Consider the following 17,707-nt stretch of genomic DNA (forward strand, 5'->3'; position numbering starts at 1 on the left):
GCCTAATGCCAAGAATAAGTCAACGACGCAGAATCCTCATTGAGAAAATCAAGGTCAGCAAGGTGGCCTTCAAGTAGGCATAACACGCTCTGGTTCCCCCAAAACCTCCCTTTAAATACTTCCTTCATTCTACTTAATTTGAATATCGTGCGTTTTGGAAATTTACGTTCTAGCAGGGAAGTAACTTCAGACAACTACTTAGAAAATTAAATTGAGACCTTATAACATAATCAGTGAAATATAGGATAGAGGAAAAGCCAGTATTTATGGAGAACTTTCTAAGGAAAACAGGCTCATTTTTACCTAATGAATAAAGAAAATCTCAAAAATGTGTATTCGGCCAACCGGTTAGCTAGTAATTGAATCCGAATCGAAGTACTACTTTTAATTAGATAAAACTCATACCTCACATATATTTCGCAAGCATTTTTGCCTGAATGAAGGTATCATCCAATGATATGTTAAGCTTTTAAGACTTTAATTTGTATGCCACATTCAATTTCATTAAGGAAATACGTATACAAATATTTCTCGACTTGAAATGAAGTTAGGCATTCATGAAACTGTCAGAAGGTGAAAATATGAAAAGTCAAAGATCTATCTTATTTGCATCATTTACTAAACGCCATTGGTGCTCTCTATATGTAACAGGAAGTCAAGTTAATTTCGTTTAGAAAGTCTTCTATGAAAGTACCACTTCCCTTAGGGAAGTAGCTCTCGCCTTTCTTACTTTAATCATAAATGTGCTTTCATGTAATCAGTCAACCAGACATCATTGTTTTTCTAATGAAATTTGAAAACAACTAGCAGAAGGTACTATCCCATTGGCACGAGTTTGAAGATTTAGCACACATTTTTAGAATGCTGTTATGTTTTGATTCTAGAATTTGCTTCTTCTTGTTATTCCATGTTGTTCTGAAGCAAAAATGAACAGCTTGTCAGGAACATCCGCAAGGTTTCGAATTTATTTGCTTTGTATGGCGTGTCTATGGTATATCTTTATCGTACTGCATATAATTAACGTAATCATAACAGTACGTCATGTCTTTAACCTCGAAAAAATAAAAACTTCAAAGAAAGTTTCTGCTTGAATGTGTATCGCTTTTTGTGAAGCTATAAAAGAGCAAATCGAATTACCACCAATCCAATTTGGAACTGCTTGGAGCAATCTTTGGGACATATAAGAGTTAAAGAATTAATTTCAATGATCATTTACTATCATGGTTTTTTTTTATATTTTGGAGGTTATGAAACAGTGAAAGATCCAGAAATTAAAAAGAATGACTTCTAATAGTTTAATCAGCTGTAAAATAAAATTTATCTCATCAGAAGTTAAGTCTCAATGAAGCTAGAACTCAATTATTTACTACAAGATTTCTTTGAATTCTCGTCAGTGAAATTCGGGTCAACATATACAGTCATAAAGAAATTTGTATTTGTTTTTGCTTTCTCATCACTGGTTACTATAACATTCTGATGACACTATCTATTATTACATTAAGCGGTATCTATTGTAAAAAAAAAAAAAAAACTGAAAATGTTTACGTATAATTGAGATTCGACGATTTACCTTGGAACGAAACGATGAGCTTTAATAAAAGCCTTAGATTCGTCATTATTGCTGGTAACTGTTGCCCAGAAATAATTACAATTTATTCTTGGACGAAAAGAACATAATTCATTTGAAATTCCTGCGACACAACGATCAGATAGCGAACCTTGTTGTAAAACTGTTAGAGAACGGAACTTAGCAAGGTTAGCCATTTTTTGCACGGAATTTTAGAGATGGCCAATTCTTAGGAAAGTGTGATAAATGAATCGCATTAAAGGTCTGGCCTGTAGCATCTTGAATGCTGCGGTGGTCTGTAATTTGTAAGTTATTTTCTTGTAATTATCAAAAATCAAATTAGGGAAATCAGACGACAGAAATCGGAAGATATCTACTCTCAATCTTTGCTTTTATTTTTGTCTGACTTTTTTTAATGTGTGTATGTATGTATGTACACATCATTATCATTGGTCGCCAACTACTGAGGTCCCATTATCAAGAATTGGACATTTTGATTGGTGTTCCTTTCTCCAGGACTGGTTAATTACTTAGCAGTCGGAACATGTGTGTCAAATTGTGAGCATAAATAAAGCGTAAGAATTATGTTGGTGCAGATACGGCTTGATTTAATAACAAATATACCTACGCGAAGTTGTTGCATTGACAAAGTTATTAATGATTGCTTCGTTCTTTAAGGTATTCGATAACGATTTGGTTTTGGAGGCCAAGATATTCTTCGCATATAACGTGAAAAATTTGATTCAGTTATATAAAATATATTCTAACCTGCTACTGTATGGTTTTTTATAAATTAAAAACTAATTTTTTTGTTTAAAATATCCAGTTATTTTTAAGTAAGCTACAATAATATGAGACAAAAAAATGTTGAAAATTCCCTAATTGTAATCTAAATCGGTTCAAGTTTTCTTTTTATTAAAACGGTAAATATTTGGTTTTATCAGATAGCAGCAGTAGGTATTATTTTGCCTAAAAAAAGCCCTTATAGTGAAGATACTCCATGTATGGCGTTAGTAGTGTCTTTAATTAATTTGCTAAGGGTTTTAAATAGGTATAAAACTTGCTGTGGGCGAAACTTATCCAACTATTTTATTGTGAAATAATTGTATTCGCTCAGAAAATTTCATTGATAAACAAAGAACCTCTACAATTTGAAAGAAAATTTTTTTTCAGGAATTTGCAACTGTTCTGTGAATCATTATTTTCCCAAGGACTTCTGGTTTTATGCCGTAGAACTATACATAATTCATTTTTCGAAAAACAAAAATTATTTCTAGGCACTCCTAATAATAATGTTTTGTCATGATACACTATCTCTCTCTCTATATATATATTATATATATGTTTATACACACACTATTAACTCTACAATACATAAAGTATATTTTAAGACATACTATTTACTTATTAAACTAATAATGCAATTATATCTAAAAATTATGTGTTAGATATTTATAATTTACACGAATTGCATGTAATTCAGTACCTTAAATAGAAACAGTAATAATAAATTAAAGATATAAATCATTTAGTTGTGCACATATTAAATTCAGATATCTCAATTCCTTGAGCAATATATATACATAATTCGAAGGATAAACTGAAGATGTTATGTCACTTGAAATCACAACGCTGTTGAACTGACAAATATCCAGGTCACAGGGATGAAAAATGTTTTATGCCTTGGCGAAAGGCAACATCTATGGTAGCTGGAAATTAACCAGAAAACTTAAATGATAAATCTCTTATAGCGTAAAATAATGTATTCCGATGGGAGAAATTTTAGTTATAAACATTTCTAATGATAAAATGCATCAACACAGCTATCGGAATATAATTTTGAATCTTTAAATGCAGCTTTGGAATAAAAATTTAAAATTTGTATTACATTATCTTCTTTTACTTCGGTAGTCACGGCAATTTTTGTTCCAAGAATGGTACAAAACCCCTTTACAAACTATTCAAAATATGGTCCCATTTTATGCAGGTTGCAATGCTGTAAACAAGAGTAAGAAATGGTTCCAACTGAAAAATTTCAATGTTATTTAACGGAAGCTCCCTTTAGTGTGTTTATTTTCCGCAGAGATGCCTATAATTTATGTACAGGAAGATCCAAAATTCTCCCATATCAATCTTTCAAATCTTCTGAAATTTCCAAAATGGATACTAATGGTAATTATCTCAATAGATGATACCTCCATGCTTGGATATACCTTCATGTACCTCCATGTAGTTTTAAATAATAGATCGCTTGAAATTTCAATTGCAGTTCATGCAGTTAGCTTTCAAAATCGTTTGTTCGGCGCAAGAGAGAGATGCATTTTCCCCAAGATGGAGTTTTTATGATTGAGCATTACTTCGCAAAGCATCTTTACAGAAACGTCGTGAAACCGTTTCAAAGAGACCTTCCCAAATGTTCGCGAATCTAAGAAGACAAGTATTTTTCTCCCAGTAATCTGATTTCGAGAGCCTAGACGTGTTCGCCGTATGAAATGAAGTGGAAGCTCGTCTCATCTAAGTTCTGACAAAATGGAAAACTCAAGAATAAAATATTTCAATCACCAACAAAATGTTGGGGAAAGGTGGCTTCACTCAAATCATTGCGAAGTAATGTTGAGTCATTGAATTCCTTCTGAGTGGGAAAAGTTCATCTCCACTAATCAAATAGTTTTTAAAGCTAACAGTATAAACTGTAGCTAAATTTTCAAAGCGTATGTGTCTTATAGAAATTTTCCATTAATATCCATTTTACAATTTCTATTTTTGATAGAATTTTGATGTACACAGCTTCGGACTCACATGCATGATCTTTTTTAAAAGAATACAGAAGAGTGATGTTAAAAACTATTATTGAAATGTGTACTGTGCAATAAGGGATTTTAACAGCAAAAGTGATTCTCCGTCAAAATGAGGATAGATTATATTCATTATAAACTTTATATGCGACATACATTATCGTCCGAAAAACTAGCATTTGATAATGTGATATATTTTTAGCGTTTTAAAGTATATAAAAATCTTTATATATATAAGCGGCTAAAGTGTGTGTCGCCGATAGTTTATTGTTGTCACTCGGAAAAATGAGCGCGGAAATTAACATATCCGCAATTTTTAATTAATATCTCGGCCGATTAAAGTTGTACGAAAATGAGAACGATATCGATGGATTCGGAGAATTTTTTGGAATCCGAGGATACGCGTCTCGAATTTCAACTCGGCGCCGTTCCGTAGATATTCGAGAAAAAAGAATTTGGTACGTAAACAAATTTTAAGCTTCGTATTTACCTATGTCAACTCTCCCTATAGAAACTAACAATAGAAATAATCTCCCCAATCTACATTTTGTTTTATTTAAAAAATATCCAGAAAAAGATAAACATTTGAGCTGTTACTCGAATGTAGATTTTCAAATTGTGTTCGAAAATGAACTTCCAGACTCAAGAGGCTTAATTACGCGCTTATTTACTTAATTTCAGTAGCATACTTTTAATAAATACAGATGTGCTTTTAAAATTTGTACTCTTAAATTTAGCTTTCATAACACAGACTTGAAATTTTGTGTTTAATTAAATACTGTTCCTATCATCTTATTATTGTTACACAAGAGATTTGAAAGGTTCGGAATTTGTAATGTTCGAGGGATTAGATAATAGGTTCGGATTTCAGAAAGATTTAAGTCGTCCCACATTTAAAGGAAACTATTAGAAACCACATTTACTAGAAATCAAACACAGGATGGTCTACGCGAACAATTATGAATTGCTTTACAATTTTCCTATTTTGGAATTGGTCATGATATTTTTAGATATCTGCAGTTGTAAAGAAAATTTTATTCCTTCGTTAATGAATTCATAAAAAGATAAAATTCGAACATTTTATTACTTCACGACTCGACTTGGCCTTTAAACAGGTGTTCATATGTCAGCTACGTTTTTGCCTTACTGACATCCCCCTTTGACCTTTCGATCCCCTAGTCAACGAGACTCTTAATTATGAGTTTCGTCATTGTTCTAACAGGTAGTAATTAAGAATAATTTAATGTTGCCTCCAATAAATATGGGGAAAAGAAAAGGAGAATCAAGTTCTACGTGACCGGCTTTGCGTTTGAATCGTTATTACTGGATGATGTGTCACAACGCTGGTAAGTGTTGTACCCTGAATCCATCCCGTTTCTTTTCCTGTAAATAAAATACGTGAGGCACAGATTAGAAAGAAGTTTGAAATTCCTGGTCGATTGTATGGAGAAAGGTATAAACCAGTTTGACCCTGGAAAGAGAGCAGAATTTGAATGCACAGATGGTGTGAAAATGAATTGACTGAAAGCAGACATCGTGAATTACGATACAGTTATGTTTTCGTATTAGTCGGTAACATATTTCATATAGCCGTAGCAGAAAAGGCTTTTAAAGGATACTCATATAACATATATAAAGTACAGTAATGTGCAACTGATAAGTTAACTGTGTGTTTCAATACGCATTCACAAGGTACTCATATTTGTATGAATGAAAGAAAAAATTAAAAGTATTCTGGCCTAATTAGTAAGATGATTTTTTTTTTATTAAGGGAATGTTTTGGGTATAACTTCAACGATTATGAGGCGCCAGGGTATGAGATTATGATTAAGAATGACTATGATGGAAAGATTATGAATTGTAATATATCTTCTTCTCAAATAATAGACTAAAATACTAAAACCAATTTAAGTAATATATAGATAAAACTAATTAATGTTACGTTAAAAAATGAATGGGAACAAAATTATAAAGCAAATTAAAATTATATCCTAATGTACAGGGGTAAAAGCTGTGACGAAAAGGTGCATGAAATTTACAAGAGAATTATCTCGAGTATAAAATAAGATAAAAGCCCCAATACATGAAGGACATTAAACCCTTTATTTCCCAAAGAGATTTTGAAGTTCCATAATAAAATCGCTCAATTGTGTCCGATGGGAGTTTTAAATTTTTTGAAAAAAGCAATGAAAAACTTACAATATTTTTGTAAGTTTAACATGAGATGCTTTTTATATATAAAGAAATATAATAAAAAAGTTACAAACCCCTTTTTCAAAAAATAAAGTAATTTGGGACATAAAGGGTTAAAATATGTTCAGCTATTTTTAAAAGCAGTCCTGACAATCCTGACAGCAGTTCTGGAAATATAACCGGAATACTGAGTAGGAAGAGGGAGATTACTTAAAACTATGTTTTGCGTGTGTAGAAGATACAACAAAGATAAGGTAAATTTACCCTTTATTTCTCACAGCGTATAGCCGTTCCCACACTTCGGGATACAGGGACCAGCGTTTATGGTCTAAAACGTAGAAAATAAGATATAAACTAACTCGACTAAATAAGAACTAAGATGCTGTACAGAGAGTAGTAACACGAAGATTGGTATTTTAATATTCGTATGTAGTGAGCGGAATATAAAAAAACTACAATACGTCTTCAAATATCAGCGCGAAGTTCTGACCTTAAAGCAGACATGAGCTGGCCGAAAAGCACGCACGTGGTAAGACAGCGAGGAGATTCTTTTAACTTTTGGCTAAAAGCCATATCTTAAAAACTTACACAGTTTGCAACCTCATTTGCATAAACAATTCTACGCGCGCTTATTCTGGCCGGAAATGGAAAATCAGAGAGGATAGCAAAGTTTTAAAATAAAATAAACGTTAGTAAAACTTAAAATCCTTACAAAATGCTGAAATATATTAAGATTAATATTTTAACCGATTAAGCGGCGAAGAATTACGTAAGAAATGTTAAAACATTTATATTAACGTAATTACGTAAGAATGTTAAAACATTTATATAACATAAATATTTAACACGATGCCTGTTAAAATAAATCCACCCTATTAAAATGCGCCTCCCCGAGAGAATAACATTACAGTTTAAGCAAAAAAGGTTCACTTTCCACTTTTAGAATGTAAATTATGTGCATATCGAGAGTGACCAATTGTAAGAGGAGTTAAAATGATCGATTTCTAGTAACCTTCTAATGTTCCGCTGTAGAGTTGGCGCTTCTCAATTTGCTATTTTCCTGAATATTCCACAGAGGCTTTGTCCCTGAATTACTATTGTTTTCTTTTTGCGATTTTGCGTTGAATCACTATATATATATATCAATTTCACTTTTCAAACTGTTGTCACCAAATGTTACAGCCCTGCATTATATTTGAAGAAATTAAATAATGAAAAATCTGCATAAATGTATGTATATTTCTTGCATTGTGATAAAACAACGGTACATAGAGCCATCGAATTTTGAATGACGTAATCCTACTGCGAATATGGACATATGGAGACCAAATTTGAAATTTGGAATCTGTTTTATTATTGGTTTCATGTTTTGTAAAACTTTAACGAATTTTTGAGTAACAAACTCAACGATTCGAAAGCGAGCAATAGCCACAATCTACCTGGGGGGCACCTTTTTATCTCCAGCTCGCAAAACTGTGTATCGGAAACTTTAAAGATATGCTCAATTTTGAATTATTTTGCGATATTGCTATTGAAATGAAGTTTATGGTTTAAGTGCGAAGAACATGATATTGAATAAATAAAGGCAACACACAAAACATTAAAAAAACGTCCCTTTGGACGTAATTTAAAATTCTGAAACCTTTTAGATTTTTTTCATTTATTTTTATTATTTTACTCATGATGATCATATTAATATCTCCAAGAGGAACAAGCCGAGTACATAATTCTGCTACAGACTTTACTGCGATACTGTCCAGCTCGTTTCCTTTTATCTCTACATGCCCAAGAACCTAGCAATATGTTAAATTCAAATACATTCTTAGATTTTTACATTGACAAAACTTCGGGTATCAGAAGATGCTGAAACATCTAATTCATAAGAAATTGTGAAACAATAAAACTTATTGCCACTATACTATAACACTATACGCAGTTTAAAAGGATGACTTGGCAATAAAATTCATGCTGCAAGGAATTAAAGATTAGTGATTTCATTCAGATTTCAACAACTATGCGTGTTTTAATGTGTGGATGTAGGACAAAAGTAAATACAGCCAATACTCTTTTATTTGTAAACTATTTTTTATTCCTTTCTTAAATATGTTGGAACACAAATATCTGTGCATCTTGGACCCAACCACTTTTATTGAGGTGAGACTCAACAGAGCACAAAATACAGACTCAGATAGAATAACAAACAGAAACAGAGATTTCATATAATACAGTTCCACCTGCACATGAGCGTCGAAATAATTCCGTTAAAAGTTTTAACTCCTCCAAGAAAATGAAGAAGTTACCTTTTTTAAAAGAATATAATTAGAAACTTTTTGTCACAAAATTTTTAAATATGATTCTTTCTTAAATAATAATATTTAATAAGTAATACAAATTACTGATCAAATAAGTAATAAGAATTACTGATCTAATAAGAAATAATAATTACAATTCTATCTTAATAAAGCACGGAAGTATTATTTTTCAGTATTTGTATTTCCTGGTAAATTACGTGAATCTTCAATTAATTAAAATTTAATATAACAATAGAATTTAAATATAAGTTAATAAATGCAAGCTTTTAAGACATGATTATTAATGTAATAAATAAATTGTTTGATAATCAAAATATTGGACTTTTTCTTACGAAGCAAACGTGTAATCTTTACATTGTCTATGAAGATCTTGAAGTAAGATATCGGTATATTATTTTCAGTTTAAGTATGCCCAAATAGAAGTATGGAATTTAAGTAAAATAATATTTAATTTATATTTCATTTAAAGAGACTGAATTTTGTATTATGCTGAGATTTTAGAATAATTTTATATACATCTGCTCATTTTTTGAGGTAAGAGAACGACAATATAAATATCATCTTAATTTATTTATTTATATTTTTTGTTTAATTTATTTATTGAAGGAGGGAAAAAAGTTATCTATACATTAACCGAGGGTGGATAAACCAAGTTGCACATACCGGTCCTGTTTGAAAAGAGTTAATTTTGTTCATAGCTGAATGACAAAAAAACTGTAATCACAAACTATTAGCGTAAAACGAAACTGCCTACGTATGAAACTAGAAAAAGGAAAAGAAATATGTTCTCAATGATAGCAGTAACAGCAAATGATATTATAGCGAATAGGTTTTATCTACAATAGTACGTATTTTAAATATAGTGAATTCGGAATACATTAATAAACAACAAATGTTCTAACTGATAATCTTATGCGAATTTAATGAGCCGTGATTTTCTGTTAACCATAGCTGCCATCACTGGTTAATTCACTGGTTAAAATGTAAGTAGACTGACTATACGGCAACAGATTTGCGAAAACCAGTCTCGTATAGATCATTGTAAATCTTAAAGTTTACTCTTTTTTATTTATTATTTTAATCTGTAAAATTATTCTTTCATAACTGATTATATTTTATCATTTGCTGATTACATACAATTTCACTTTGAAAAGAGGAAATTATTTCGATGCTCATTTTATGCATTACCACATCATTTCACATGAAAAGCGGAATGTTTGTTATTCAGCAAATATTTCAACAAAACACAATGAACACCATAATAAATAAGAATAAAAAAACCTCCATATATTTAACAATAATAATAATAATTGCAATAAAAATTATCATTTTAAACTAAACGATTTTTTTATATAAGATACCACCCAGGAACATATGCAAATTTACAAGTATTTACATAAATATTTGATATGGGAAATTCACAACTTTTTTCTGTTCGTAGCTCAAAGCTCTTCAGAAGGGCACTTAGGGCTGGAAAGAGAATTTAACTGAGCACCGGACAAGCATAAATTTAATTAAACATGTATGCTTAAATCATGAGTGAAGGCAAAGCTATTTAAAGTGGGTTTAAACTAGCGAATTCTATTTCATAATATTGCACCTTATGAATGCGAATGAGTCTTGTGTTGTTACTTTTAAGTTGGATAAGAGAAATTAAGCTTTTATGACACACTGAGATATTTTAGAACAGCCAAAACTTTGCAACATTTTCACTGCCGTCGTATAATTCCGAAGAATGAATTACTGCATTTGCCGTGTGAGAAACTGAAGTAAGAAGAATATTGATTTCATCAAGAATAGTAATCATTTTTTTCTTTAGGACTTAATCTAGCGATGCATTTGGCGCTAGAAAAAATTTATGAATGAATCACTGTCTTAAGGTATTTATTCTTAAGAAAAGGATTCTAACATTTCTCAGTTTAAACTTTTCGTGTTTCCTTGTGATTTAATGTCCAAAGGGGCTTTGTTCCTGAGGGATTATTGTTTTCGTTTTGAAATTTTGCGTCGAAACACTATAAATGGCTGTATCACTTTTCAAACTTTTGCCACCAAATATTATTGCCCTGTAGTATATTGGAAGAAATTATGTAATGAAGAATCTGTATAAATGTATGTATGTTCATTAATTTTTGATTAACAAACTGAAGGATTTCAAAGCGAGCAATGGGAACGTTGTATAGAGAAAACATTTTTATCACCAACGCGTGAGACTGTGCATCGGAAATTCTAAAGATATGCTCAATTTGAAATTATTTTGAGATATTGCTCTTGAACTGAATTGTATGGCTTAAGTGCGAAGAAATATTCAATCAGGAATATTTAATAAAAAAAAAGGTAACACATAAGATATTAAAAAAAGCCCCTTTAGACGTAATTCTCATCATAATTATTTTTTCCAAAATTGACCAATGTCAATTTCTAATTTATTGCCATTAATATCAGCTGATTTAAAAAAAGTAATTAGGGTAAGGTTGCGCAAGTCGTACCACAGCTTTAGTAGTATCATTTTAGGCTTAATATCACGCCAGCTGCGCCTCTTCCATCAAAACGAGTTACCGCCATTCATACATATAGTTTCACACCGGGTTTATCTCCTAAGTAAACTAATTGAGAAAGTTTTATTATAATTGTAAAATTTTAAACGTAATGTGACTTAAACTATGAGTGGTATGAATTAGAATAGTAGTTGCCCAAGTCGTATTAAACACGAGTTCATAAATTTTATTAATTTTATCTAAGAGAGTAGATTGCATGGAATTTTATTGTAATAAATATCAGCAACGACAACACAAGATATTATTACCACACATAAATTTTATTTCTTCATAGATCTTAGCGATTTAAACCTATTTTTCCTTAAGGCATATGACTTACGCAACATTCCCCTACATGTCGTTCTGTCTCGGAAAATACTGACTTTCAAATTAACACGGATTATAATATCGATTCGAGATTTTGCGCATTTAATTAATTGATACTAAAATATGAGTCAGATTTACATATGTGTATTTGGTTTTCAGTATGAAGTTAAAGAGTATCTGGAGTTAAATATCATGATTAAGTTATTTTCATTTACTGTTTTTTTAATCTTTAAATCATTTGTAATTATATTAGTTAATCCCTTATGAAACCAGGACATAACACTGTGGTTAATTATAAGAAGTGACAAACATAATCAGCAAATTTGTAACGTGCAACTTACTTGCTTCTCAAACTCATTCAGATGTTTACGCGATGGCCTTTATAATAAAAAAATACCCAATGTATATAAATTATGCATACATAACGTGTGTAGACGTAAGTCCTTATCAGGCCTTCAATTTTACAACCGCTGGTCGTATTCTTATCATTGCAATAACAAAAATTTCAGATGACGCAGATGTTCATAATGTTTTAGCATTTTCGAAAGTATATTTTGCAAAAGACACGAAATCTAACTTAATATAGCGTTAATAAACTAGATAGAAAACATTTCTGTGCGGATTATTCTGAAAATTTATATATATATATATATTTTAAGAATTTGTTTTTCAGTTCTTATTTACCGAATCTTATAGAATTCTATGCTACAGAACATTGAGCATGTTCTCGTAACATTATTTGCATGATTTAAAAGCTAAAAGTATTTCTATTTTAATTAATGTTTTTATGATTTTGAGATAAAAATCTAAAGTAATAAAACTTCAGAGAGTATTAGGAACATAATTTAGCGTTCAGAAACTTATAAATTACATGTGTAAAAGTACTTTCGTTGTACCGATCGTAACAAAATTATAAATCAGAGAATATTTCATACTACGTAAGTAACATAAATCATCACGGAATAGTATTTAAAAGAAAAAAATCAACCTCAAACTATTCTAATTTATTGACCAACCGGCCCCTCAAAATCAAGCTAGAAATTATGTCAAATATCCTAAATTTTGAAATTAAACATCTCGGTCAATTTTTGTCGAAAGGGAGTCAAACGTTCCTCGTTCCATTTTTTATAATGATTTCCAAAATTAGGTTATATCGATGCCGGAACGTGAAAAGTATGCAGTGCCCTTGCCGGGATTCGAACCCCGGACTTCTAGAATAGGCGTCGAGTATGCTTCTTATTACATTACGAAGGCATGCGTAAAGGGAAGAGGAAAAAATACCTTACAGGCTCTAATATACAGCATACAATGTTCCTAAAATAAAAATATAGAAATCGGAGGACCGTATAGAAAATTAGGTTTCATATTTTTATAAAACTGATTGTTGTAAATTTGAAAATGCCGAAATGTGAATCAGCGTTGTTTAAAACATTTTCCTGAATGGAAATTATATATTTACAATCATTGTTTGCAAAAATAAAGGCCCTGTAAAGACTTTTATGCATACAATGTATATTTGTTGTATATTAAAATTCCATGCCAAAATTTTGAATCAACAAGATAATACGTAAGAGTCGTAGACAGTTACGAGAGTTAAAGTAATACAACTTTGATTAAATATTTTATTTTTACCGTGGCCAAATCTCAAAAGATAGGAAACAAATTATAAAGTTATATTGGAATTCGAACCATATTCCTTGTAATATTAAAAAGTCTGAGAGATAGTTTTTTTAAGGATAATTACATTACCTTATTTAGCGTTTTTTTTTATTTTGGTTTTACTGATTTAAAATAAATACATGGAATGCAAAAGCTTAAAAATGTCTATAGTATGAAATACTCCTATATTACTTTCAAACAAAGCTGTAACTATTTAGTGATTTTGATAAACCTCAATATAAAACGAATTCTATTTTTAAATTAAATTTAAAAATAGAATTGTTTTGTTTTGGCACCTAGTCATGGATATCCTTTGCAACAATCTCGAGTACTGAGCGTGAAGTCATGCAACAATACTTTTTATATAAACGTAAATTTCTTGAGTAATAAAATTTTAATACGGGAGAAATAAATATAAAATTCTCGTAATAAATAGCACCGGTATCCACATAGCTCCATTGCGAGCACAAAATCTCTTAACATTATCACATTCACAACGAAGAGGCGTAATGTCTTCAAAATTCAGCCATCATTTGATTTTGGCATGCGAATGGCAAAACCACTCGCTTCTAGTTTTCTGCAAGGGTATAATGAACAAATCCATTTTCTTTTGAAACATACATCAAGTGTCAAAGTTACACCAGACCCATTTTTAAGCTTTGACACCTGAACTCGTTCATATTCGAGCTGAAAATAAAAGAAGAGGACGGTGTAATGCTGCCAAATTTGAAGAACTAAATAAGTAACCACAGAACAAGTAAAGTCTTGTCTATCAAGAACTAGTGACATCCTCTATAACTTTCCAGTCATGCTAGTACTTCGGCTGGCAGATTAGGTCTTTCTTCTGGGCCATTGAACTCTATGGTTTCAGTCTTTGGCTCATTGACAGAGGATGTTTCTATATCATTGCCTTCCGGCTCGTCTGTGCTAGATCCAGACTGCCGAACTTCTTCAGAAGCTGATGGCTCAGGCGACGGTGGTGCAGAATGGTCGTCAGCTCTCTCCGAGTCATTGGGTGGTCTCTCTAAAACTCTTACTTGATGTTCTTCGTTCAGATGATCCTGTAGCTGTTCTTCCGAATCGAATAAATTTTCACATACAATGCAACTGTGATCAAATTTTCTATCATGAACATCCTTAAGATGATGCCTCAGAAGTGCAGTGGACGGAAAGAATTCTTCGCATATTTCACAGGGATGGGTTGTCGAGGTAATATGTGTTCTCATATGTTCCTGAAATAAGAAGAATACAGCTGTAAGCATTATATGTTATAATAAACATTTATTTGTAACTTTCTATGAGCAATAATAAACTGAGAGAAGTGCATTCAGAAATATGCGCATTTATACAAGAATCTACGGATGATACATTTTTTTCTGCTGAGTTATGTCAGAAAATTCAAAACTACGGGAATGTAATACATGTTTTATAAATAACTTTACTTTTTCCAGCTAAACCTTTCAGCTGTTGCTGATTTCAGGGCTTAAGTTTTATTTAGGCTACGAAATCTGTGGTTTAGTGTCCTAAACTTTAGAGGTCTTAAAAAGTTCCCTTTTAGCTGATAGTTTAGAATCTCTCGTTCTATAATGTGAATTAATTACCATCCTTTATAAATTTATAAAATTGAATTCTTGTAATATTGGTTTTTGGTCTTTATTCAATCATGCAGATATCGTCTGTTGATCAAACGATACTTACTCATATAAATAGCTTAGATTAATATGCACCGTACCGCAGTATTAGACCACGCTTTATTTTCGCAATCATTAGTCACAGTCAGATATTTCCAGTTACAAAATGTTTTAAATGATGCAAATATTCATGTTTTGGCATTTTTAAATCTGAAGAAAACAGTTTTGTAAAAATTACGAAATTTAACTTTTTTTTACGTTCCTCCGTATAAAAATATATATGGAGGAATACCTTAAAAGAAATATATTAGAAAATAAGTTCCCTAAATATAAGTTTAGTATATTTAGGAAATACCGTTCCTGTAGTTAAATTTAGGAAAATTAAGTACTTTTTATAAAAGTGAAACGCTAAATGTGCGACACCTATACGAAAAAGAAATTTACCAAGATATTTGATGTCAACTTCGGAAACCATTTTCGGTAGCCGTATATAAATTGAAGAAGTAAATATTAGCGTTTGTATGCGATTAAAAGTAAAACATCAATTAAAAAAAAAAAAAAAAGGTTTCTAATGTCAAGAGATAAGCGATGAGCATTTCTACGCAGATTATTGTGAAACGTACTGAACCATGTAATTCTTTTCAAAATGGAAATTTTACTTCTAGAAGTTTTGTTCCAGAAGACGGAGGCAAGGTTTAACTGCCAACTTGTAATGTAGTAATATAAATTAAAAATAGTTCTGATTTGTAGAATTTTTTAAATAAGGATATTCTGAAATAATAAAACTACATGAGAATATTAATAATGTATTTTTAGAATTTGAAAACTTATAAATTATGTCATTATGACATGTCGTAAGATGTCATTAAGTACTGATAATAAAATTTACATTCGGTATGTTGTGGGTGAAACAGGTAGATACAAGGTATTTTCGTTGATTTCTTCATGTATAACGCTTGGCAGTGTTTCATGAAACATCCTTAAAGAGTAAGCAATTATTAACTTTATTACAACAAAATCTACTTAAGTAATAAATTCCTGTTAAACTACCTTTCTTTCATTGAAATTCATTCCTTAGCCGTGGAACTTTCAGTTTTCATAACTAATTCAATATTTAAAAGAAATAACTTAATATTCCTTCACATACCTTCACGTTTGAGCGCTTAAGAAACACTTTACCACACTGCGTGCAAGGAAAGGATTTGGATCCGGAATTTTGATGATGGGATTTCATATGAAGTTTTCTGTTTTCCTTCCTCGTGAAGCGTTTCTTGCAAACAGGGCATTCAAATGATTTCTTTTCTCTTGTCGCCTTACTAGTAGACTGCCTAAGAGTCATTTTTTCCTCCGAATGCTTTTCCCCATCAAAATTATACAGGTCTTGTCTGGGTACTGAAAATAAAAAATAATAATTAATAATTAGTAATTAAAAATTGAATTTTTCAAACAAATACCGTTTTTTTTGTGTATTTTGAATCAGTGATAAAAGTTTGATTTTGAGGTATTTTGAAATAGCGAGATCTATTGAGACAGTTATACATATTGAAATATAGCATATATAGTTATATACTGCATTTATTCGTTATGTTATTACTGGAGCATTCATATAAAATCTTATCTGAAACTTTTGGTATATACAGAAAATTAACGTAAAAATGTTTCAGAAAATATTAGAGGTTCATCTCATACTAGATATGCTACATCATGTGATATTAGGGATTTTAGTAGTTACCGACTATTATGATTTCAAATTGTGAAACATTTAAAAAATCCTCTGTTCCAGTAATAATGGGGGAACAAGTGATAATGAGGAAGATTGTAATAATGGCGGAACAAAATTCCAAACAGGAGAATCCAGTTTTTTAAAATAGTAATCAGTTACCTCTCTCTGATAACAAAGCGTCTCTCATGGGCGTTGAAGGATGGATTAATATCATATGTCCTCTCAAATCATCTCTTGAGGCAAATTCCATGCCGCAGTTTGGACAAGGTAGTGAAGATCGCGAGCTGAGCTCTGGTTTGAAATTTGAGTCATGGCTGTGTGAGCGTTGATGCTTCGCTAGATCACTGGCACTACCGAAGACGCACGGACATTTTTGACATCCATACAATAAACGAGGAGTTTCTGTATTTCCAGAGCCTGAGGGAAAGGTAAAAGTACACAAATTAAGTTTAGCTCGATATAAATGCAAAAACACATATCATGAGTGCACATAGAAATTTTAGGGTAAATAAGTTATGACGATGATTATCATAAACACTGAAACACTTAATAATTTTTAGAGTAGGCTAAAGCATTTATTCTACAGGATGAATCTGAACAAGAGGGAAAAACTTTAGGGGGTGATGGAAGGCAACTATACGAACAATATTCGTCATAGAATGTGTGGTTGGAACGCAAACGGTGAGCCGCCAGCTGACATAGTAAATAAATGGTATAAAAGGGTCGGTCCTCGCACCCAACGGCATTTTCTACTTACATTGCAGAGAAGGGTTGCTGGTTACATGAATCATTAAATTTCTAGGGCGATGGATTGGTCGAGGTGGTCTAATAGCTTGGCCACCAAGGGGCATATGAAAAGCCTAATTCACAAGTACCCAATTGAAACCAATGTGGATCTAGTCGCTAGGATCACCGTTGTTGGCGGCCATATTCGGGAAATGCCTGGTGTCTTTGCATAATATGCGT

General features: G+C 31.4%; 1 protein-coding gene across 2 annotated transcripts in view; it reads right to left on the minus strand.

Annotated features, from left to right (window-relative positions):
* Positions 1-8,618: 8,618 nt before the first annotated feature.
* LOC118188266 (zinc finger protein 423-like) overlaps positions 8,619-17,707 on the minus strand; it is a 171,608-nt gene continuing 162,519 nt past the window's right edge. For both annotated transcript variants that reach the window (XM_085813286.1, XM_085813285.1), the window contains 3 exons: positions 16,901-17,158; positions 16,166-16,410; positions 8,619-14,619 (listed from right to left, as the gene is read on the minus strand). In XM_085813286.1, coding sequence (XP_085669412.1) covers positions 14,194-14,619; positions 16,166-16,410; positions 16,901-17,158 — 929 coding nt within the window. In that variant the 3' untranslated portion in view covers positions 8,619-14,193. The remainder of the gene's footprint in view (positions 14,620-16,165; positions 16,411-16,900; positions 17,159-17,707) is intronic.

The sequence above is a fragment of the Stegodyphus dumicola genome, chromosome 3, assembly GCF_044657685.1.
Source record: "Stegodyphus dumicola isolate Sdum_Otavi_A_Nest chromosome 3, ASM4465768v1".
NCBI classification, from domain to species: Eukaryota; Metazoa; Arthropoda; class Arachnida; order Araneae; family Eresidae; genus Stegodyphus; species Stegodyphus dumicola.